This window comes from Sebastes umbrosus, chromosome 15 (genome assembly GCF_015220745.1).
Source record: "Sebastes umbrosus isolate fSebUmb1 chromosome 15, fSebUmb1.pri, whole genome shotgun sequence".
Classification (NCBI taxonomy): domain Eukaryota; kingdom Metazoa; phylum Chordata; class Actinopteri; order Perciformes; family Sebastidae; genus Sebastes; species Sebastes umbrosus.
The window spans coordinates 21,200,551-21,224,650 of NC_051283.1; the positions used below are offsets into that span (position 1 = coordinate 21,200,551).

Consider the following 24,100-nt stretch of genomic DNA (forward strand, 5'->3'; position numbering starts at 1 on the left):
TCACGGCACACAGAGCATAAACAACTGCTTTTTGTTACCAAGATTCAACATTGTTTTAGACCTGAACTGAAGCTCACATTCAAAGTAACTTGATAAATACAACAACTAAAAGTAAGCTTAAAAAAGTAGCTTCTATGCCGTCACCCCTCTGAAAGCTTTACAGATGTATTATACAGATACTTACTAGGGCTGTCAAAGTTAACGTAATAATAACGCATTAACACAAATTTGGAAAAAAACATTTTCAAAGGGTCTCTTGACCTCTGACCTCAAGATATGTGAATGAAAATGGGTTCTATGGGTACCCACGAGTCTCCCCTTTACAGTCATGCCCACTTTATGATAATCACATGCAGTTCGGGGCAAGTCATAGTCAAGTCAGCACACTGACACACTGACAGCTGTTGTTGCCTGTTGGGCTGCAGTTTGCTATGTTATGATTTGAGAATATTTTTTATGTTAAATGCAGTACCTGTGAGGGTTTCTGGACAATATTTGTCATTGTTTTGTGTTTGAAATTGATTTCCAATAATAAATATATACATACATTTGCATACATCAAGCATATTTGCCCACTCCCATGTTGATAAGAGTGTTAAATACTTGACAAATCTCCCCTTAAGGTACATTTTGAACAGATAAAAAATGTGCGATTAATCGCTATAAATAAAGGGGTTGAATAAAGGGTTGAGGATTGTTTTTATGGCTATAAACTCTTTATAGTATTGAATGACAGAAGGTCGACACAAAGTGATGATGCAGTAGGCTACAGCTACACAGATTTCCACTCTGAGAGTTCATAATCCACACTGTCCTGAAAAATAATCCTCTCACAATTAGTCGGTGTGGTTAAAAAGTCAGATTAAGATAAAGATAAACAGATTTAGAATTCACCACACTGACTTTCTTGTTCGTATAAACTGACTTGTGGTGTTATTGGTGGTGGATCAGGGGGAATGGAAAAAAAACAGGCTGGGGTTACACAGTCTGCCATGTATCATGTGTCAGGAATGTGTTTGATAACAGGTCTTTCTACTGATGGATGAACTCGAGGGATATTTTATTCACCTCTGTGAAGGGAGCTTCCTTTCACTTGTCAATTTCCATGAGGGCAAAAGTTCAGGGTCATAAAGTTGAGCCATTTAGAAATGATGCCGGGTGCAGAGAGGAATTGGTGAATCAAGTGAACATACAGGCCACCGGGGGAAAAACACTACACCCAGGGGTTACCAAATAACAAGTAAGATATCGGCTATTCAGTCTGCCAGGTCTGTCCTGAGAGATTTCCTGTTCTGTGAAGCAATAAATAAAAGAGAGGGGACATCTCTCCCCATCTCTCATAACTCATCTCTGTGTTTTTCTCTCCGTCCTTCAGCTCTCCTACACCTGGCTTAAAAAAAAAAAAAAAAAAACACCCATCAAAGCAAGAGGATAAACCATTGGACCTGAAGAGAGGAGAAAAACAGACTTGTTTTGCTAAAGTAGCGATTTGGCTCCTTTTGGGGATGTTCCAGTGTCTGAACTGAACTGGCTCCGTTGTGCTTGATTTATCTCATCAAAGATCTGAAAAAGATATTCTGCAGCTCATCTGGCAACAACAACACACATAGAGGAGTTATACTAAGTGGAAAAAAGCGTCCCACGGCAGCTAACGCAAGTTTGGTTAGCTGTCAAGTTGCCCAAGAAGCAGATCCCTATCTAGGTAGCTACAATAGAAACCATCTGTATTAGGTTTGGACTAAACTCACAGACAAGCATTTGAAATAATTCATCTAAAATTAGTATGGAAAACTTTACAAAGGAGGTGTTGAGTGCAAAGTATTATGATGACAGACAGAAGGACCTCAATTAAAAATACTGGCATTTCCTTTTAAGGTGCATCTGTTTCTAGAGGTGATGTTTTGCTCATAATATGGCAACAGTCCACAGACAAAAACTGAAAACTGTAGCTTGCATATAAACACCATTACCATAACCATGAAGCTCTCCTCCTGCTCCAGCCACCGCTGGTCGTCCTCCATCTGTTGCTGCTGCATCATCAGCCTCTCCTCCATCATAGCCTGGCCTACACATCCACCGTCCTGTAGAAAACACAGGTGCTTCTTACATTTAGTCATTCTAAATAATCAAGTTCAAAACTTTTGTCAGGTTCAGGACAGCAACATGATCACCTCAATCATCTTTATATGCTGATACGTGATTGATCAAAAAATAAATAAATATATATATATATATATATAATAAAATAGATGTAATATCAGTGGGCTTTTCCTGTCAAAATTCCTTTATGAGTGATTGTGCATACCTCCATGCTGGGGCTCCACAGTGCAGTGTGTTCAGGTCTGTGTTGATTCCAGGAATCACCAGGAGGGTAGCTGCCTCCTACTCCTCCCACGCCACCATGTGCTGATGGCTGGAGGTGGACAGACAAAGGGAGAGAGAGAGTATAAAACATGGTCAATAATGGTAAGTAGGGATGTTCCAATACCATTTTTTTGTTCCCGATACCGAAACCTGAACTTGCGTATCGGCCGATACTGAGTATTATAAATATTGCCAAATTGCTGATATTTTGCTAGCTCTGGCTAACTTAACACTCTCCGCAGGCACCTGCCTGATCGGTTCTGCACTTGTGCAACTCTCAACAGAGATGAGAAAGAAACTTTTATTATATTCGTCATAAACCTACATGACATTTGACCTCTGCATTAAACCCATCCTTAGGAGAAGTGGTACCGATCGGATGTACTGATCGGGTAGTGAGTGTTGTTGTTCCTGTGTAGCGTAAATGAGCTGATAAATTATATGATAACGTGATATCGGATCGGTACATAGACTTGCGTACTCGTCGATACCTGATCCAGCATTTTAGGCTGTATCAGAGGCATTTCCAATAGTAGTGTCGGAATCGAACAACTCTTATAAGAAGAATCTATAGTGGGGGAACCCTTCTTACATACTTTGTTTTGATGACACAAAACCAAATTCTAAAGAGTATGAGTAAGAATATGAGTAACCATAAGCAACAATAAGCAAATACATCAACTGATCAAGCCAAGGCTCCCACTATTTACCTTTATACGGTATAAAACTATTCATAACTTAGTAAGATTATAGTTTGTTAGTGTCATTTTTCAACTCCAAAATTGTTGTTGGGATGTGAAAAACAAATGCTGGCATTGGAGAAAATAGAAAAACTCAACTAAAAGCAATAAAACAAAAGAAATTAGAACATTTTTGAAATGCATGAAAAACATGTCTTGTAAAGGAATACATATAAATGTATACCCAGTGTAAATTGACTGATATTTCCTTAGAGAATACATCAAACTGTCTTATTCTTCCCTGTCTGAATTTGAACACAAAAATCATAATATTCCTAAAATTGTCACAGAGCCGTGCTTTTGTAAATGTTTGAAGGTGAAACAGCAGAGAATCCCAGTAACACCAAAGGTAAGCATTATTAGTAATAACAAGCCCTGATTTGGCCTCAAAGAATCATGGGAGTTCTTGTACAGCTCTTGAGCTGCTCTCAGTCTGGTGTGTAACACATGCTACCAAAATATACAGATGTTATTCTTACGTGTGATATGATCAAGTTTGACTTGAATAGCAGTTATAATTATACACTCCTTATAAGGACAAGAGAGAGAGAGAGAGAGAAAGAGAGAGAGAGAGAGAGAGAGAGAGAGAGAGAGAGAGAGAGAGAGAGAGAGAGAGAGAGAGAACTGCTTACTGCCATACGAGCTGCAGAGTGGGTTTGATTAGTGAGTGTGTGTGTGTGTGTGTGTGTGTGTGTGTGTGTGTGTGTGTGTGTGTGTGTGTGTGGCTTTTAGCACTACAGGAAATGCCTGCTGTCTGCTGGGTTTATGAGGAGAGGAATAACTGCACTGAAAGTCTCTCTCGTTTTCTCTGCCTCCACATTTCTCTTACTGACTTTGACACATGCAGCGCACGCTCGCTGTCGTCCAACACCAGTCTGTCTTCTACGTTAACTCAGACTCAATACTGACTTTACATGAACATGAAGTCAGAAAAACACAATGAAAACACATACTGTAACCCAAGAAATTATTTAAATTAACACAGATAAGATCAGTGCATTTCACCATGATCATAAATCTTATGAGTTGAGTATGCAGTCACTACCACAAAAACACATTTATTTATTTATTTTATTATCTATTCCCGATACTTTATCTTTCTTAAATAAGTATCAGTGGTGTTTTCCTTGATGACTGTTTCTGAATAGGTTACAGAATGTTTGTTCTTAAAGATTCCTGTAAGACTTCCTGTTCTTTAAAACCTTATAGAGTCCTGAATTCTTCCTCTCTGTAGCCCTGCACACTGCTGCTGCCGCCTAAAACCTCTGGAAGTCAGAGGAAAACACTGCTGTAGCCACAGTGGTCGAGAGGGAACAGAAGAGCACAGTTTTCTCACTACAAGAGCTGTGTGTTTGTGTTTGTGTGTTTTCTGTACCGGGAAGTGGTTGAGTTGGGGGCCGGTGAAGAAGCCTTCACTGGAACGAGGACTGGGGTAACCGGGTCTACTGGGCTGCAGACAGAAAGATAACGGTTGGTTTGTGTTTATCAGACATGTACTGAAATACAAAAAAAATAATCAGAGAGAAACAGAAAGAGATCATTGAATCTTACTTTAGGCGGTGCTTCATCAGACCCTCCAGAGTCCCAGGACACGGTGACTTGTCTCCTCATCTCCATTCGAAGTCTTTCCTCCATTTGGAGCTTCTCTTCCTCCAGTATGGTGCTGGAAAAAGTTATACACAAAGGACGCATCTTAGTAAGTGCTCTTCTTCTTTATCTAAAAAGGTGGACCAATAGGAAAAAAACAACTTGTTTCTCAGTACAGGATATAAATCAAACAGGTCTTTTTTGGACAAAAAGTGGGGGAAACTTTATAACATCTTTATTATGCGAGGAAATTAAATCCATCAGAAAATTCTTCTTCATTTGAAGAAAAACTAGCTCTAACAACACCAAGGACACAACATTAGGGCTGCACAATTAATTGAAAATGTATCTAAATCAAATCGCAAGAGGCGCAATATTTGATAAAGGTGAAATGTGTGTCAAAATACCATTTTAAATTAAATGTTGTTGCACTGCAGAGACGTCCTGACCTACACATCATATTCTACAGACTCAAGAAAACATCTTTGTTCAGTACAGACCCCCCGCAAAAATCACACCATAATCATTTTAATATGTTTTCAAATGAAAATGAGAACAATGATGTAAAAATGATCAATCTCTCTTATATCATAAATCATTTTGCAATTGCAATATCAGTCAACATAATTGCAATTGGATATTTTTTCAAAATCATGCAATCCTACACAAAATGACAGAGGCTACTGTGATTAGTTTATGATAAATACACTGAGGTATCAGAATTCCTGCTGGGCAATAATCAGTAATTAATGTATGCAAAATCACATGCTAAAAAAGACTGTTATTCATCAAACTAAAACAAAAGTATTGGAAAAAAGTCTTTGCTGTATATTGAGCAACTTTAATCCATATTTGCTCTTTATTTTACCAATAGAATTTGTTTATGATGACCATTTATTTAATTATTTCACAACAATTAATACAATAAATTATTGGGATATGGATATTTACTGCCCAATTCTGATTACCTTTAATACAGCGATGATAAAAATGTATGTGTAATAATACTACACATAGGAACTAAAGCAAAAAAAGATATAAAGGTTATAAAGGCCTTTCATGTAGTCAATATTCAACACACAAGGACTTGTAAGCACAAACTGACAAGAACATTGAATTACCTGAGTTGTGTTTTGAGTTCGGTGAATCGCGGCCGCTTGCTGGGGTCATACGACCAACATTTGGTCATCAAACTGTAGAGGGTGGGCGGGCACTGGGGAGGCATAGCCAACCGCTCGCCATTCTCTATCCTGCCGATCACGTCGTTGTTCTTCACCCCTTGGAAAGGCTTGATGCCGTACATCAAGATCTCCCACATGCACACGCCTACAGAGAGGCAGAGGAACAAACAGACAGATAGTTCTTTAGGGACTGTTTCTCACATGATTCATTTTTTTTCTCCCAGTAACAGTAACTAACACAACACACTTAAATGATCAGAACTCACCAAACATCCAGACGTCACTGGCTGAGGTGAATCTTCTGAAGTTGATAGATTCAGGAGCCATCCATTTGATGGGAAGTTTACCTTTAGAAGCTGAGAAAAAGACAAACACAGAATTAATATTACCTATAAAAATACAGAACGATTTTTATGACTACATTTAAATTTTGCAATCCCTCAGAAGGTAGAGACTAGAAGAAGACACTGTTTTCATAACATGCCAACATGTGCAGTAAGTCAAGACAAAGTGCAGTATCCTGATGTAACCTGTTGGTGGCGGTAAAGTACTGGCAACAAGGAAAGTTGATCACATACACAAAACTAGAAGAGGTACTGGGACAACAAACTGGTCTGAAGTCAGCGCTGCTCAGAAAACAAGCAACAACATTGAAAATGGTCTCTTAGATACCTTTAAAACATTAGTGAACACTGTTCTGTGTCATAACATAATACAAAGCTGTGTATGCGTACCTTTGTAGTAAGAGCTGTCCTCCATGTATCGTGACAGGCCAAAGTCTCCGAGCATCACACAGTCGACTGAAGAGACCAACACATTGCGTGCTGCGATGTCCCTGTAAGTCAATATCGGCTGTCATTAGGCCTAAATCATCACAGATGTTATTTGTTATTTCTTAGATGCCAAATATCTATCAAAGAGCACGAGAGATGTACTGTGCAACACCACAGCTGTGCCTGAAAACCACCCCATATTTGTGCACTATATGTCACTTTATCTCAGTAAGTAATTAAGTAAAATGTATGCAACATATAGTTACCGCAAATAAACGCACAACAGAACAATACATTTAGTGTCCGTAACAAGCAACAAGACATTATCCTCCTTTTTTATTTTAAGATTACATTATGAATTTAAACTCTTGAAACTGTCCTGGTTAATTATTTTGAATTAGAGCTGCAACAATTAATTGATTAGTTGTCAACTACTAAATTAATCGGCAATTATTTTGATAATCGATTTATCGGTTTGAGTAATTTAGTAAGGAAAAAAAGTCATAATTCTCTGATTCTAGCTTCTTAAATGTGAATATTTTCTGGTTTCTTTACTCCTCTATGACAGTAAACTGATTATCTTTGATCTTTGACATTTGAGGATGTCATCTTGGGCTTTGGAAAACACTGATAGACATTTTTCACCATTTTCTGACATTTTATAGACCAAACACCTACATGCAATCATATGCCCAGTTATTCCTTGGTTAATCTATCTTGTGCATGTGTGTGTGTGTGTGTGTGTGTGTACCTGTGTACAAAGCGTTTACTCTCCAGATAAGCGAGCGCTGTGCTGAGCTGGTAGGCAAACAGAATGAGAGAGGCCAAATCCAAATTGTACTTCCTCACCTGAAGGAACGAACGTAACTGTAGACAGAGAGAGAAAGATGGACAGAAAAAGAGGGTAAAGATAGGGAAATAGTTTTATGTAGTGTATTTATAGAGATACTACGTAAATACATGTCACCATCTCACACTGATAATGATCTGTCAGTAAATCCTCACCTTGAAGTATTTAACTTTCAAGTGTAAACTGGATTTTTTTCCTTCTTAATATAAGAAGTTTCCAGGTCAGGCTTTTCCTCAGCGCCTACCATCATTACTTACACTCAACAATTTCCTCTGTATACTGACAAGAAGTGACACACTCTACTCTACTCAGTCCGTATGTGTTATCCACACAGCCTCAGGCGTACCTCTCCCAGAGTACACAGCTCCATGATGATCCACACAGGGTTTTCTGTGATCACTCCGATCAGCTTAACGATGTTCGGGTGGTCAAACTGACGCATCGTCACTGGGAGGTAAACACACACACACACACACATTAACACACTCTGTATGTATGAACTGAGTCATGGTTTGCTAATAAGTCAAGAAAAAAAGAACTAGTGTGGTCTTACATGCTTCTTGTAGGAACTTTTCTCTGACGCTGTCTGACGTACAGTTCTTACAGGTCTTAATGGCGACAGGTAAATCTGGTTTGTCCTAAAGAACACACAAGTTAGCACATTATAAATAATACAATAATAAGGGGGGTTGAAATCAGTGTCACAAAATGTAATTTATTTGTTATCAATATTATATCAAAATACTGCAAACAAAAATCACATAAAATGTTTAAATTAATGTTTAACCCATTTGTGCCCAAAGACTATATTTACTACGATGAAGGAAAAATGCCACAACATTTGTTTTGATTCGTCAAAAGTCTTGAAATTTGGTAAAGACATACTTTGGGCTAATAGTACAACTTTGACATTTTTAGATGAAAACAGCACTTCTATTAATAGTCAAGGTCGTGATTTTTGAAAAATTAGGGAAAACGCTTACATGTTTTTTTTTAAACTGCATATGTGTGAATATCTTTGATATTCAACTTGTTCTGAGTTCATAGATACCAAATACTTGATTTTGCTCCTTGTAGTTTTTGAGATACAGCCATTTTCTTATCATACTATATCTAGTATTTGGGCACATGGGACTACGGATTTCTCCTAAAATATAATGGAGTCTATTGCAAAAACAGTAGTCCCATCATGTGCCCAAATATTAGACACAGTATGATACAAAAAACTCACTTTTCAGCCAAACAGTTTGACTGATTTTGAAAATGTCTTCACATTTGTGCTTAAAGAACACCTCCACCAAAGGAAATACAAAATGTCAGTAATGGGCACAAAAGGGTTGATTCAACAAAAAGACAAAACTCTTAAAAACTCTGACTACGATAGACTTTAAATTCTTAATTTGGGCAAAACGTTTGTAACTCAATATGTTCAGTTTATCATAATAACCTGTAGGTAATCTAATATTTTTATTTAATGATAGAGTGCAGACTTGAAAATACTTTTAAAATTACAATGGTTTGTTTTAGCAGGATAATAGAGTAACATCCAAACAGATTTTGTTTATCCTACGTACGTCTTATGAGTTATTGGTGAGTACGCAAAAAGTGTGCCTATGCATGAGTGTGTGTGTTTGTTTGTGTTTCCACATACCGGGGTGTTATAGACTCCTTGGTGTACATCTCCAAACTGACCCTCTCCTATGCAGCGGCCCAACTCTATCCTGTCCCTCTGGATCTCATAATCCCGCGCTGAGAGAGAGGAGGAGAGAAGAAGAAGAGAGGAAAAGAAGAGTGAGATTTATACGTTTAACCTGCTGTTTTTCATACACTGGAAACACCCGTCACATCTGACATGCTTTACTCGGACCACATGGATGGGGCTTACCAGGACAAGACTATTTGGATGGTAGCAGGTTAAGATGCTTTGAAATGATGTCTAACTTTCAGGCAGTAAAAATGATCATCCTTTTTGGTAAAGCCCACCCACTGGCTATCAGATCAGACTAAAATAAACCATTAACACGATACAAAAAAACATTTAGACCCAGGATTATATTCCCTTCTCCTCTAACTAGACAAACCTGAACTTGACATGCACACTACCACACAAAATTACAAACACACCAACATAGGGTAAACCCATTTAACAGGCAAAATGTAAATCTGTTCACACGCACACCAGAGTCCCATTATCGTTTCAGTGTATTCCTGCATACTGACACAGTGAAAAGGGGGGCGACAGGGAAACACATAAACAAGTTGTTCTGAATTAGATCCTTAACTTAGATAAAAATCTGTAGTGCTCCTGTGCATGTAAACATGAAGAGCCCATTCCTAAATCAGTTTGGAAAGCTGAAAAGAACATCTGGATCTTTTGAGTGAAATGTTGAAAAGGCTGACACAAACTGATGCACTGGATCTGAAGTGTATTCGATACGGTCTGTCTGCCGTAACCTTTTATATTCAGTGAGTATGTCCAAAAGAATTTGAATGAAAGCGGTTGTTTATGCAACCGACTGCTTTGACATTTATGTTTTATCATAAATATTTCCGCCTTGTTGAAAAGGTCATGAAACATTTCTACACAGGTGTATTAATGTCAGCTGCCAAACAACCGCAGTAAAAATGGAGTTCAAGAGGTTTACATAGGACACTGATCATCAGGAACTTATCCTGTACAAGTTTACTCATCTGTCGGGCTAAACTAATTTTGGCTATTTGACTCAACGAACAGATAAACACAAACACCAACAGTATAACCAGAAACACATTCCATTATAAGAACTGCAATTAATCCATTCAAGTTTGTTTGCAGGAAATTAACAATTGCACAAAACACAAAACACAGATGACTGAAAAACAACAACAACAACATACCACAATAAATCACGATAAAGAAATGAAAACGTCCTAACCAACAGGATGGTGAAATGAGAACCAAGCCAATAAACAACGCAAATACTGTGAGATTGTTTAGCTCCGGAGGTCTGCGGAAACTTCTGTTTAAACTATTTGTGAAGTAACATCTTGCATTGTTTATGGATTGGCCCTCCCTTTCATTTTCAACACAAGAAGACCCCAATGAACTGCACTAAAAAAACGACCACAGCCACAAGTCAACAACAATCTGGATATTAGGTACGTCGAGTCTTTGTATTTTTCTTTGCCAGACACTCATGGTGAAAGAAAACTTCCTTTTGACTTCTCAAAAAAGCCACATGATTGATACCGTTACTCGTGTACATCAATGGGTTATTGTTAGGTTTAAATGTACAAACTAACTTGCAGAAAGATGCACTAATTAATGAGGAAGGCCGACGACAGCGTCATCAAGTGCCCGGCAAAGAAAAATATGCACAAAAATATAAAATCTCAAGGCAATTCGGTGGGACAGAATGAGAGAGAGACGGGGAGTTTTACCTTCAACTACTCCATAGCTGACTGTGTTGGCGATGGGAGAAAGAGGAAGAGAGAGAGATGAAGAGAAGGAGAGAGCCAGACAGTTGCTTTAAGATTGAAAATAGCTCAGAAAACACACACAGAGACGCACGTATACAGGCATATTCACCTGATGTTTAGTTAATAAATAAGTTAATGAATGAATGCTGCCACAGAATGGTTAAAAGAGCAGGTTTGCTATATCGTCAGTACTGTAATACAGCTTCATTGTATACACATACGGCAGACAGTATGACATGGGCACACATACAGGCACAGAGTAGGAAAATGTGTCAAAAGTCTGCAGAAAGTCTGTTTAGAGGAAGTTGCAGAAAGAAGGAGACCAAAAAAGACGGACAAAGAAATAAAACCAGACAGTGAAAGATAGAAAAAGACTGCGGGAGGAAAGGAGAACACAGTCCATTTTCAAAGCTGGCCACGCAATCAAATACTACTTTGTACTGGCCAAAACATCCACATTAAATGTATTGGAACGGAGGGCTGAAACCACCATTACTCACAGGGCTATAGCCAAGCTAACCAACACATTCAGGGCTTTCACTAACATATGAATGAATTTGACAGATGCGATGTGTGTCCGACCAACCGGAGTTATACAGTCGGAGTTGTAGCCTCTCTGACCTGCAGCCGGTGTCTCTGCTGTTTATAGAAGACGCTGAAACTGGCTTGAATTTGATTAGCCGCTACTGTACCTAACTAAATGTAACTTCTCTGACGTTCCCTGTGCGTGTGTGTTTCTTGGAAAAGATTCACACCCCACACGGCTTATTAGACAGCAGAACAAAATTAATGTTTGCTTGACAACGTATGCATCTGACAGAAGAATAACAGTGAAGCAGTTATTATACAGTTCACTTGCAGCAGTGCAGCAGTAGCTCATTTTCTTGAGTACTTTGGTTGGCAGATGTTAGACTGAAAGAGAAGATTGAACTTACTGGAGGGCATGGTGTATGTGTCCTCTTCATCGACTATCTCAGCATAGTCATCAGTCTCTGTAACAAGAGATACACAAAAACAGTGTGAAAATAAGGCAAGAGAACATGCATGCAAGTCTAACATAACACAAACAATAGGAAAATCATGCACATGTTGCTCAGTTTACCGTGCGTCCGCTATGGTATGAAGGGTCACCGACACACACACAAACACGTGTGCAGTAAAAAACAAACCTGCACCATAAAAACTAAGAAACAAAGCATGAACTAAAGAGTTTCGACAACTCCTGCGCAAAGCAACACCCACGTAGCTCCTCTCTTTCTCTCTCTGCACGCACACACACACACACACACACACTTGGCGGAGAGTGTCAGCTGAGCATGTGTTGTGCATATCTGTCTATGTGAGAGCAGCTGGACTGCAGGGAGTAACTGTGGCGGTGGAGGAGGAGGAGGAGAGAAGGGAAAGAAAAAGAGAAGAGACGAAGAGTTTGAGAGAGACGAGTAGAAAATGAAAAGATAGAACAGAAAAGAGAAAACCAGGAGGAAGGAGGCACGAATAGAGAGAGTAAGACAGAGAGAGAGAGAAATAGTGGGGCTAGCTGTCATGTAAGCAGATGGGAACGTTTAGGATCAAATCTGTGCAGAATCAGACAGATAGGCAGAGAGGAGAGAGCCAGCAGGAAAAGAGAGAAGGGAAAGATGGACTGAGTCTATCCTAACCAGATGGTGGTGTTTAAAATAAAATCAGTGTGCAGACTCAGCTGTTGGAAACAAGAGTCAAACATCTGCTGCTGTCCTGAACGCTACCCTCACAGCTCTGCCCGGGATTTATCAGGCTCTGTGGGAACGAGTCCCTATATTGATCAGAAATCCGTTTCTAAAGCCTGTGGCTGACTTTCTCAAGATAATCAGCCTTTTAGAATAAGCCGAAGAAAGCAGTAGAAGTTAAGGCAGTCAAAATAATACATTGGATGGTAGTAAAGGGGACTGAAAAGTGTTTAATGCTAAAAGAAATAGTTCCGACATTTTGGGAAATGCATACATCTGCTTTCTTGCAGAGAATTAGATGAAAAGATCGATACCGCTCACATGTCTTCACGGTAAATATGAAGCTACAGCCAGGAGACAGTTAGCTTAGCTTAGCACAAAGACTGGAAGCAGAGGGGAACAGCTAGCCTGACTCTGTCCAAAGGTTAAAAACAATTCCTCGAACTATAACCTCTAAAGCTCACTAATTAAAGGAACAGTGTGTAAAATTTCGGGGGATCTTTTAGCAGAAATGGAATATAATATTCATAGCTGTTTTCATTAGTGTATAATCAAACTGCGGAAACGTGAGTCGTAGAGTGCAAAATCGTGGTACCGCTAGTCGCCGTCTGACTTTCGTTGCTCCTAAAGTAGTGTTATTATGGTAAGGATGGCCTCTGAGCGAGGTGAATGCCGTTACCACGGTTTTGCACTCAGTGGCTCACGTTACCACAGTCTTGGAAAGGGAGGAGTGAGAGGAGGGGCACTCAGTTGGTTGCAATCTGCAACCACACCACTAGATGCCAAATCCTGCACACTGTACCTTTAACATGTTTTATCTTGTTTGTTTAATCTTCGTAAAGAACAAGACCAGCCGTTTCTCCCTGTTTCCAGTCTTTACGCTAAGCTAGACTAACTAACTGCAGGCTCCACATTTGCTACAAATTTAACAGACCTGACATGAGTGGTATCAATCTTTTCATGCAACTCTCAGCAAGAAAGCAAATACATGTATTTAACAAAGTGTCTAACTATGCCTTTAAGGGTAAGATGAATGAAACACGGTAGGCTTTAAGGTGTAATATTCTATAGGAGAAGAGGTTGGAAAAAGTTTAAAGTTGTAATCAAACAGGCATGACTTTTGCTGAACCGTTGCTCTGCGTGATTTATGTTTCACATGAGAGGAAAGGAAAGCCTTTAATGCGCCTCTAAAAATATCTTTCATATGAGCTGAAATAAAAGCAAACGCTCTGGTGACTCCGTTGCTGCTGCCAAAATGTGTTTTATTACAGCAGATAAACTGATCATAAACAACATAGCAGTTCAGCATAAGGTGGCTTTCATCAGTCATGTTTTCCTTTTCGTTAAAACACATTTCAGCAACAGACAAACATTACACTATTTTTTTGTCAATTTTGCTTGTCAGTGTTTCCATCCAGTGTTTCTAATTTGTTTGTTGCATTTAAATCTGCAGATTACTTTTTTATACGTACTTCTTAGTTTGTACTGTGAAGTCAATTGTTTGTATTGCTGCATATTCGCTCACATGGTTTGGGATTTGTTCTAAAGAATCAACCCTTTCTAAGTTTGACTGGTCTAACTCTGTCTCTTTCTGCTTTCAGTGGAGGGATAGTGTGTGTGTGCGCTTTCATGTGTGTGTGTGTGTGTGATCTAGTTATCCCATTATAGCCAGGAATGCACCCACTCTTGAATCCAGCAAACCTCTCCCTACTCCACTTTGTGTGTGCATGAATGTACGCGAGTACACGTGTGCATGATTTTGCGTGTGTGTGTATAGAGAGAGGGAGAGAGAGAGAGAGAGAGAGAGATTTGGAGAAGTTCCCTTAAAGAGAAATACCACTTAATCTCCAAATTCTGCTTTTTGTGTGTCATTCTTGTGGTTAAAAGCAGACATATTTCAAATTTAGCGGTAATCCGCTTTAAAAAATAATCACAAATAGACTCAGACACAAACATCTAAAAACACAACACTAAAGTAGTAAACCACTTGAGCTACTAACAGATAAAACTCATTAAAGCTACTGGTGATTTATTCATGTTTCCAATCACTGAAACATGAGAAACAACACATCAGCTCATTTCATTCTGAATTATTTAAATCACCCTGTATGTACATAATACATCACATACACACACAGCACCATTGTTAAAGATGTTAAAGGAATGCATGCATGAACATCAACCCACACACCAACACACACACACACACGCTACCCTTTCCCAGGAGGTTGCAGTGTGTTGGTGGAGTGAGGACTATAAAAGAGGGACAACAGAGAGAGTGATAAACAACAGCATAACTTTACCATCCCCGCTAAGATCTTCTGCAGGGTCCAGGAGAGCATGCAGGAAACGGGACAGCAGAGGAGGAGGAGGAGAAAGCAGCAAGGAGAGAGAGAGAGAGAGAGAGAAAAGCAGGAGGCAGAAAAGAGGGAGAGAGAAGAGAAGAGTGGTTAGAGCATGAAAAGCCTTGAAACAACATGAGAGATGTTGCAATGTTGGAGATCTGCGAAGCCAAACACTCAGCGAGCAGTTAGCAAAGTTTCAGAATATCTCCGGTGAAAAAGCAGAGTTAACAACTTTCATTAAAATGCTGCACAGACACATGTAGGTTAAATGAAGTAATGCAAGAAATGGTGACGATACGCAAGGCAAACTGCGTTTGAACTCCAGTATGGTTTCAATGAAGTATGATGTCTGCGTCAAGCTGTAAATATTTGTGAGTTGGAGAGTTCATGTGAAGGTTGGCAGACAGAAGATGCAGCAGAGCGTAAAATGCAGATCCAGTGGAGTAATGTTAACAGTGAGCAACACTCATTGCTTGATCAAGGTTTCTCACATAAATTTGATGTATACTTTTAAGGTTTCATGTACTTGCAGTGGAACTACACAGCAGTTTCAACAAGATTACTGTAATGGCCTCTTAAGAATCTTAACCCAAACAAGAAGGAGAGATCAAATCACTCCAGTTCCTAAAAGGAAGAGTTCGACATTTTAGGATATGCGGTTATTCGCTTCCCCCCCGCCCCCAAAATGACAGACACCATCTTTGGGAAAAATTCATTTGACATGTATTTTGACTTTTAGTTTGGCTCGTGTCCCATCTGCTAACATGGAAGAAGCGGAACTTAACACCTATACTGCAGCCAGCCACCAGGGGGCGATTGAGATGTTTTGGTTTCACTTTTGGGGAGCTGCCATGTCGTCCATCTTTATATACAGTCAATAGTTTGGACGGTGAATATACAGCCTGCAGCCGGTTAGGTTAGCTTAGCAAAAGGGGGCAAACAGCGGAAGTGGGTCTGTCCGAAGGTAACAAAATCCACCCACCAGCACCTCTGCTAAGCTAACTGTCTCCTGGCTGCAGCTTCATATTTGATGGACACACATGAGTGTGGTGTCATTCTTCTCATCTTTCTCTTAGCAAGAACGCAAAAAACAAAAACAGGTTTCCCAAAAATGTCAGACTATTCCTTTAAATCCTTGCATTTGCTCCATGTGTCTTTATCTTAGCTTAACTTAGCTTCACCCCCTTTCTAGCAGTGAAGACATTTTGCTGCTTGTTCTCAGCCCTGCTTGCGTTCTATGGCTGATATCCTTCTGATTTGTCTGGTAAAAATTATAAATTATATATTTTTTTGTATTTTCCCTTCCAGATAATCTGAAGGATATTCTGTTTTTTTCTCTGTTTTAAAGGGTTTTCTTTTCCTCACCCTTTCAATAACCAATTTGATGTCCTTAATGCACATTGCAATGTTTTATTGTTGTGGTTCTTTTATTTTAATCCTGTGAAGCACCATATTAACTTGGAGTTTTAAAAGGTGCTTTACAAATAAAGCTATCAGTATAAAGCTATAATTACCAGCTCAATTGACTTAGAGTAGCTCGCAGTAAAAATGTTAACTCTAAAAGTACCATGAGGATGCCTGCGTGTCACTTTTGGTGCCTCCAGCAGAAAAAGTTTGGATTACTTGTTAAAGTTTCAACAACAAACCAGCTGCTGTCCAGATCCATGACTTTCTCTGAGCCGCTAGCTACGGAGGAAGGCTGCCAAAGCCATAGATGGAGACACAAGGACACGTAGTCACCTATTTAACTTGGTGCAGGACACATATATACGGTAGATGGATAACATTTTGGGTAGAACCACAATTAAATTTTCACTAAAATAAGTAATTTCAACAGATTTTCCTGTCTATAGAAAACTACATCCCTGAGCTGTTGCTAATCGACTGCTTGCGGACACTTTAACAGGGCAGATACTCGGTGGTGGAACAGAGATCTTTCAAATGGAAGAACAATCTCTCTAACCACTTGGCCTCTCTGCTATGAATTAAGCTCTGCCTCTTTGAAGTATCTGACATAAAACACTGAAAATAATGATTAAAAATAACCAAACTGTGACCTCAACAGTCAAGCATGTGCTGAACTGAGCTCTGTATGTCAGTACTGGCTTCTTCCAGTCACTCTTTTGAATGAAAGTAAGTATTTTACAATAACGAAAAATGTAAAATGTTCATCTTTAGTAGACTTTGTCAGCAGGTAGGCTCAAAACTAAATACTTACTCACAAATGTGAGAGGTAAAACAGAGAAATTGTTTACTGATATTAAGAAAAACACATAAGCCTCTGGTTTTGATGAATTGCCTCTCAGTCAGAAAGTATTGCACAATTCAGAGTCTTTTCCATTTGTTCCCCAGTCTTATTTAAAGAGCATTGGCTTAGTTATAAGTAGCAGCACACAAGCAGTTATTGTGGTTGAAGCATGTGTGTTTGTGTGTGTGTGTGCGTAAGACTGAATTAGTCAAAGCAACCAGGCTGAGGACAAAGATAGTTTAGTAGAAGAAGGCATCTTTAAAAATGAGATTGTGATGCAGCAGATAAAAGTGATTAATCCACAAAACCAGTTTAATTTTACATAAAAAATTTGGAAAAATCCCAAACAGCTGCCACAGCGGAGTATATTTTCTGGACCAAATTAGTGCTATAAATCAATCCAGGAAGACTAAATAACGCTTCAAACAACTCTAACATATTAAACTGCATTTATTGTGCAATTTTATTTCAGATTGCATCAAATAAAAGGTTTCTTTCTCTGAGGTTTTTCTGTACACAGTCTTTACTGCAATGTGTGATCATCAAATCAGGCTTTTTATTCCGCCACATCACAATTTTGTGGACACGCTCCTCCACTAACTGTCCAATGAGAGCCGAGGATACCATCGGGCGGCGAATCTGAACAGAAGACAAAGGGGAGGAGGAAACGCCGCGCCTTGGTTGGCTTAGGAGGCGTCGATGTCACTAGGTCTGCAGCCAATCAGGCAGGAAAGAAGACCAGAGTGTGAGAGAAAAAAAGAGAAAAGAGTGAATGGATGTGTGGGGAGATGTGTGGAAGACCGAGGGGGAGAGGAGGAAGTAAACAAAAGAAAAGCAGGAACAGAGCGGACGGGATGAGAGAGAGAGAGAGAGAGAGAGAGAGAGGGAGAGGCAGTCCCGACAGAGAAGAAAACAATGAGAGATGAGTGAGAGAGAAAACAGATGTTGGAGGAAATGGAAAGACGGAAAGAAAGACGAGTAGTCGGAGCCAAGGAAGCTATCAGACTGTTCATGTTGCTCCTAAACCTGTCGACTTGTGAGTGCATGATTTGTATCTTACCTGAGACAGAGATAGCTCTTACTCCACTCCTGACTGCTTCTAACTTTTTCTCATTATTGGACACTCTAGAAAAGAAGAAACAAATTAGACAACAGTAAAATACGGTTAAAAGTCAGATATAACAAAACAAACATACCTAGGTTAAATCGAAGCCTCTTTAACAAACACATCAGTGATTTCTGAAGTCATATCTCACTGAGAGCAGCCCGTTGAAACTGCTTCTGTAAACTAACACTGCCTGTTTCAATTATCTCTCTGCCTTTGCCTGCCGTGGTCTCTCTGTCTGTGTCATCTGAGCTCTACTACGATCTTTACATCACAGACCACAACAGGCAGAGAGAGAAAGAGAGAGAGAGAGAGACAGAAAGCAAAAAGAAACTTAGAGTGAGAGAATGAGAGAAAGAGGAGGAGACTACCCAAGTGTTTAAAAACCCTAAGTGGAAAATATTTGGCTCCTAAACTTATCTCCTTATTTGACCACAGACGGAGCGAGAGAGGAGATAAAAGGAGAGAGAGATTTGAGTTGAAATGACCAAAAAGTAAGCAAAAACTTGGTGTTTGAATTTCATCAAGTGACAGTGTAAATGTGAACACACAACGTCCAGGCTTCTACGGTCACGGATAAACAAACACAATGAACTCCACTTTAAACCAAAGTACTAGTGGTTCCCCTAAAAAAAATTGAAGACCCTGCAGTTCTGAGCCAAAAACCCTATAAAAAAGGCTCAAATTAAGTCGTCCCAGTTAAGTTTTTCCAGTTAAGCAAACCTTTTCAAAGCTGATTAGTCCTTTTGAGTTTTGATGTAATTTATTTATGGACACATTGAACTGCCATGTTAATGTAAAACCACTGGGCTGCCATTGACTGAGTATTTATATTATAGGTTAATCTGTTGATTATTTTAACGATAAGCCAATTAATCATATAGTCTATAAAATGTCAGAAAAAAATAAGTAATGCCCATCAAAATTTCCCAGAAACCAAGATGATGTCTTGATTTAAAAGATATTCAAACAGAGAAAAATCTGAAAATTTGAGAAGCAGGGAAGAGTGAATGTTTGGCATTTTTCCTTGAAAAATTAACCACAAAATGAACCACAAAATAAATATCCAGGAGATGTTCATTAATAATCTTTCTCCTGCACCACAGTACAGCACCAGTATAAAATGCTTCTGGCTACATTATTTACTAGGAGCACAATACATGAACGAACTACTGTAACGCTGAGTATGAGTGAAAGTACTTCTGCAGCTTCTGTTAGTTCTACACTGAGCTGTACGGGCAGCTTTCCCACACTTCGTCACTACTTACATGACACATTTAATACTGAAAAGTGTTATTTTGAGTCACCTGCAAGTTGTTCCTAAATTTAGTTGTCAAACTACTATACCAAGCAAATTGAGTGACATCAAAGTGACAAAGTTTCAACAATGACACAAGAAGTTTCCTAATAGAAATGTCAAAATGCCTTACTCTGAAACAGGAACTTAAAGTTCACTGGTTTGGCAATCTTACTGTAAATAAAACTGCAGCAACGACAGATTCTCATGAAAGTGATTGTCTAACCATCCTAAAGCTGGCCTGAAAGTCCCTATGACTGATTTATTGTTTTTCTTTAACAGGAAAATAACTCTCAACCTTTTATTTTCAGAAGAAATGGCGTAAAGGATTTCCTTTAAACCTTTCATTTTGAAGCAGAGCTGCACTGAGGCTCCAAAGCACACATGGTCATGACTTTAATAGCTATTTGCCATTAATGTTGGCATAAAAATAGATTTATTAGTCTGGCTACATGCCAACCCTTTACTGACAATGATATTGGGTTTATTTAAACTGCTAGGGATTTTTTTTTTTTTCAGAAATTTCAGATTTGTGTGACAGGACTGATAATCCTACAAGTAAACCACCCCACAATATATATCACCTTTGCATGAGACAGATATGGAAATGACAGATCTGATGACTTAGAATTGTGATAGTAGCTTCTTTATAGACTTTTCTAACATAATTTTTACTGCAACAATACTAAGACTTAGACAGGGTTTTTTTTCTTCTTTTTTTTGTTGTTCTTGTTATTTGTCCTTCTTTGTATAATATCTTTTGGTTGTTTATTTGTCCCTGCACCTGTCTTATAATAAATAAAATAATAAAAAAAAGAAGAAGAATTAGAGAGGTTCTTACTTTGGGATAGAAGGCAGTGCTCTCTCTCCCTCTAGAGGACAAAAACACACATCATCAGGATCAGAATGAGTAATGTGAAGCACAACAAATGTACAATACACCACAAACAGGATTTGACTCCCCTGCATACAAAATACATTCCTTATACAGCATTAGAATAGATACAATACAACCAGCACGTCTAAAGGAAGGGACTAGCGCTGTAGCTCAGTGTCTCACATAGTATTCATTAAATAGGAGCACTGCAAAACTAATAACAGAGACAACAATACTAGATATAACAAGAAGCTATTTTACCAGTAATAGTTTAGAAGATGACTTAAGATTCTCTGCTGCACACAGTATTACATTTTGAATTATTTACTGTAAAGTTTATAAAGAACATTATCACAGATTAGGATTCTTTAGAAGACATCGAGAGCTCTATTAAATTACTATTTCATTATTATGATGGCATATACTGTATATACTTGGGATCATGTGGATATCGGCATAAACCTAATCCCTGAAGCTGTTCAGTGGCAAATTGCACTTTCATAGATTTTCTCTGAACCAGTGACTCTCAAAGTGGGATCCAGGGACCCCCAGAGGTCCGTGGCACTCCGTGGGTCTGCGAAATAATTTGCTATAAATTATAAAGTTGTGCTGTATCATTAAAAAGTTCATATCTACAGATGGGGACCATTTTGCGCCAATAAAATAAGCAGATTGTGTCCATTACTGCCACCAGTTCTAATGGCATGTAAGAGTACAAATAGTAGTAAGCATTATGCCTAATCGGTGCTAAGCTTATGAAGGGGTCCTTGGAAAATGTTCTCCCCTTTGAGGGGTCCCTGGCCCCAAGTTTGAGAATCCCTGCTCTAAACAGAGGAATTTAGAGCTCATATTATTTTTAGACTTACTTTGATAGTATATTTTTGAGCACAAAAAACACTGTAGGGTGTACAGGATTGTATTTTAATATTTTTTGCATAATCCTAAAGAGGCGGGAACAGAGAGGAGAGATCTTCAGCTTCATACCTTTCTGAAATCTGACGATGAACGAGTGAGTTTCCATGGAGATGAGCCGACAGTAACCGTCAATCAAGTCAGCCAAGTTCTCCGTCATGGTCAGCGATGCTGTCGTAACTGTGAGGGGCTGCACACACACACACACACACACATAGTGGCAGGCATGTCACAAAGAGCCATTATCTCCAAAGACACACACACATACTCTTACACATAGCAGAACAATGGGGGTTTCCAGCTGCTCCTTCCTTACGTCAGGGCAAAACTCCTGTTTCTCTCAGTATTTGTGTGTGTGTGTGTGTGTGTGTGTGTAAGTAAATCCAATACTATAAAAGCCAATAAAACAGAAAGACTCCACTCATACAGCTGCGGGTATTACAAAGCTCTTCGTCTGTGAGTAGAACCATTATGTGGAATCTATACATGGAAAACCATTAGTTAATCTCTGTATCTACTCACTCACACACAGAGCGCCCAGTAACCAAGCTATAATGCACTACGACGGGCACAGCTTATGGGAGCTCTTTAGTATCCATAAGAGGCCAAAGCGGTCATCAAGATTAAACAAATACCAATAAAACTGCTTTTAGAGTGAGAAAACTTGATGCACCTTGCATTCATCTGTCCTTTTTGATTTCTCTAAAAATGTCAAAGGCTGAACACACTTTTTAATATTTTTAACAAAAGCCCACAGCATTGCTCTCTGCACCAACACTTGCTTTTCAGTGGGAAAAACTAAACTTCCAGTATTTCTGTAACATTAACTTCTCACGAGAATTAAAGGTAGAAATTCTCTACCTGATTTTGAGGCAGGTTGAGGAAAAGTGTGTCCACCATAAAGGTAGATTACATATAAGGAGCAGCGATGGGTATTGTCTTTTTATCATCGTGATAAAAGAATACAAACAGTAATGGGACTACATATAAATGGAAATCAGGTGGCTAAAATGTCAAAAGTCACAAAGTTTTTCATGGTAATATGCTTTACAACAAAATGTACATGTAGAGCAAATTTCTAAGAGACAGATAAAGAGACAGACAAACGGACAAGTAGTACCTCAGCAGCTCCAGCAACGTTGAGCTGTAGCATCCCTTTCCTGTCCTTCTCCTCCATAGCAGAGTACTGGATGGACTGAACTTGGTTAAAGTTAGCTAAATGGGTGGGCTAGGGACAGAGAGAGGGACACAGAAAGAGTGGATATTGATTCATTGAAACTGTGCTGATCCTAAACATTCTCATTCGTAATCAAATGAACCAGCGATATCTGTGGCCATCTTTATCTCAGGAGTCAAGCCTGTACTTTCACTTGAGATAAAGGCTACCTTTTGAGGCCTGGAAAACATTTGGTTTACATATGTTTTGGGATACAGATGTGGTCTTGGCAGGAACTCACCGTGGATCCCTTGTCAGTGAGGTAGCTGATCCCTTCCTCTGGCCCGATGGCTAACTCCACCTGGATCACCCAGCTGGACTGTTAGAGAGAAGAGCAGGGATACGAGTTAAAAGATAAGAGAGTGGGAGCAAAAAGTCATATAACTTAAGACACTGTGGCACAACACCACATTTAGGATACGTGCAGAACCTGATGCCACCAAAAGAGGTCAGCCTTACACAACTAACCAGAGCTTTCAGAGCATGTCAGGACACAGCAGACTGAAGGTAAGAATGGAAGAAACCTACCCCAAGGGCACATTTGAAGCACTCCTTGTCATAGCGGTAGATCGGTGCGAGTGTCTCCAAGAACTTCAGGATGCACTGCTCATCGTTGAGGTTGGCTACCTGCTTAAACGTCTGCTGAATCAACTTACGAAGAGTTTTAGCCTGAAGAGAGGAGAGAATTGGGAGGGAAAGGGAAGAAAATTACGACTTTATTTAAAATATTATCCAGCTGATAGAATATCTGTAACTGGGAGAAGAAAGAGGAGGAGGCATGAGTGTGTGTGCGGTGTATTTGTTTGTGTATGTGTGGGTGTAGACTGACAGAGACACTGAGGGAGGAAAGCATTGATTGACTAATAGTCCACTACTCTGGCTCCAATCAAATTGACCTCACCACTTCATTCCGGGGGCACTCTTAGTTCAGATCAATATCTTCACAAAGACACATTAATACTGTTGGTTACCACTCAATTAAACATCAGTCTGTCAGTCTGTTTGTGTGTAGTGCAACTCAGATCTCACTACATTTAAGTGCTCATACAGACTTTTAGTTTGACAGTTGTGTTTTTTTTTTAGGTCAGTTATGTCACAGAGAGTAGACAGATGGGGAGCTGACAGAAAAAAAATCCATCTAGGAACATTAATCATTATTCTCTGGACATAAAGATGCAAAGACGAACATACATACAATGTCATATATAATCCTCTTCATCCGATGTATATATTAAAACATTGAGACTCCTGGCAAAAATGACCTTTTTAACCCCGTCTCCCCCTCATATGATATTGAGCTATTATACACATCTGTTGAGATGACAGTGTTATCCAAACACACATTAACACATTTAATGAAGATACACATTCACACAAGCACACATACAGTACAGACAACTATAAATAGCTCTCCGTGTATAGATTAAGAAAGAGATTAGA

At 39.1% G+C, this 24,100-nt stretch overlaps 1 protein-coding gene across 16 annotated transcripts in view; it reads right to left on the reverse strand.

Annotated features, from left to right (window-relative positions):
* ptk2aa (protein tyrosine kinase 2aa) overlaps positions 1–24,100 on the reverse strand; it is a 68,533-nt gene that overhangs the window by 8,429 nt on the left and 36,004 nt on the right. For 4 of the 16 annotated variants that reach the window (XM_037794974.1, XM_037794973.1, XM_037794966.1 and 1 more), the window contains 21 exons: positions 23,189–23,329; positions 22,902–22,979; positions 22,565–22,672; positions 21,517–21,634; positions 20,497–20,527; positions 18,314–18,378; positions 17,878–17,964; positions 14,964–14,981; positions 11,890–11,946; positions 10,916–10,936; positions 9,147–9,244; positions 8,049–8,133; positions 7,842–7,942; positions 7,397–7,512; positions 6,607–6,707; positions 6,139–6,228; positions 5,813–6,017; positions 4,656–4,767; positions 4,480–4,554; positions 2,306–2,413; positions 1,971–2,081 (listed from right to left, as the gene is read on the reverse strand). In XM_037794974.1, the coding sequence (XP_037650902.1) occupies positions 1,971–2,081; positions 2,306–2,413; positions 4,480–4,554; positions 4,656–4,767; positions 5,813–6,017; positions 6,139–6,228; positions 6,607–6,707; positions 7,397–7,512; positions 7,842–7,942; positions 8,049–8,133; positions 9,147–9,244; positions 10,916–10,936; positions 11,890–11,946; positions 14,964–14,981; positions 17,878–17,964; positions 18,314–18,378; positions 20,497–20,527; positions 21,517–21,634; positions 22,565–22,672; positions 22,902–22,979; positions 23,189–23,329 (1,926 nt within the window). Of the gene's footprint in view, positions 1–1,970; positions 2,082–2,305; positions 2,414–4,479; positions 4,555–4,655; positions 4,768–5,812; positions 6,018–6,138; positions 6,229–6,606; positions 6,708–7,396; positions 7,513–7,841; positions 7,943–8,048; positions 8,134–9,146; positions 9,245–10,915; positions 10,937–11,889; positions 11,947–12,056; positions 12,339–14,963; positions 14,982–17,877; positions 17,965–18,313; positions 18,379–18,449; positions 18,969–20,496; positions 20,528–21,516; positions 21,635–22,564; positions 22,673–22,901; positions 22,980–23,188; positions 23,330–24,100 lie in introns of those variants that run through there. The other 12 variants (XM_037794972.1, XM_037794981.1, XM_037794980.1 and 9 more) reach the window with 11 other exon arrangements.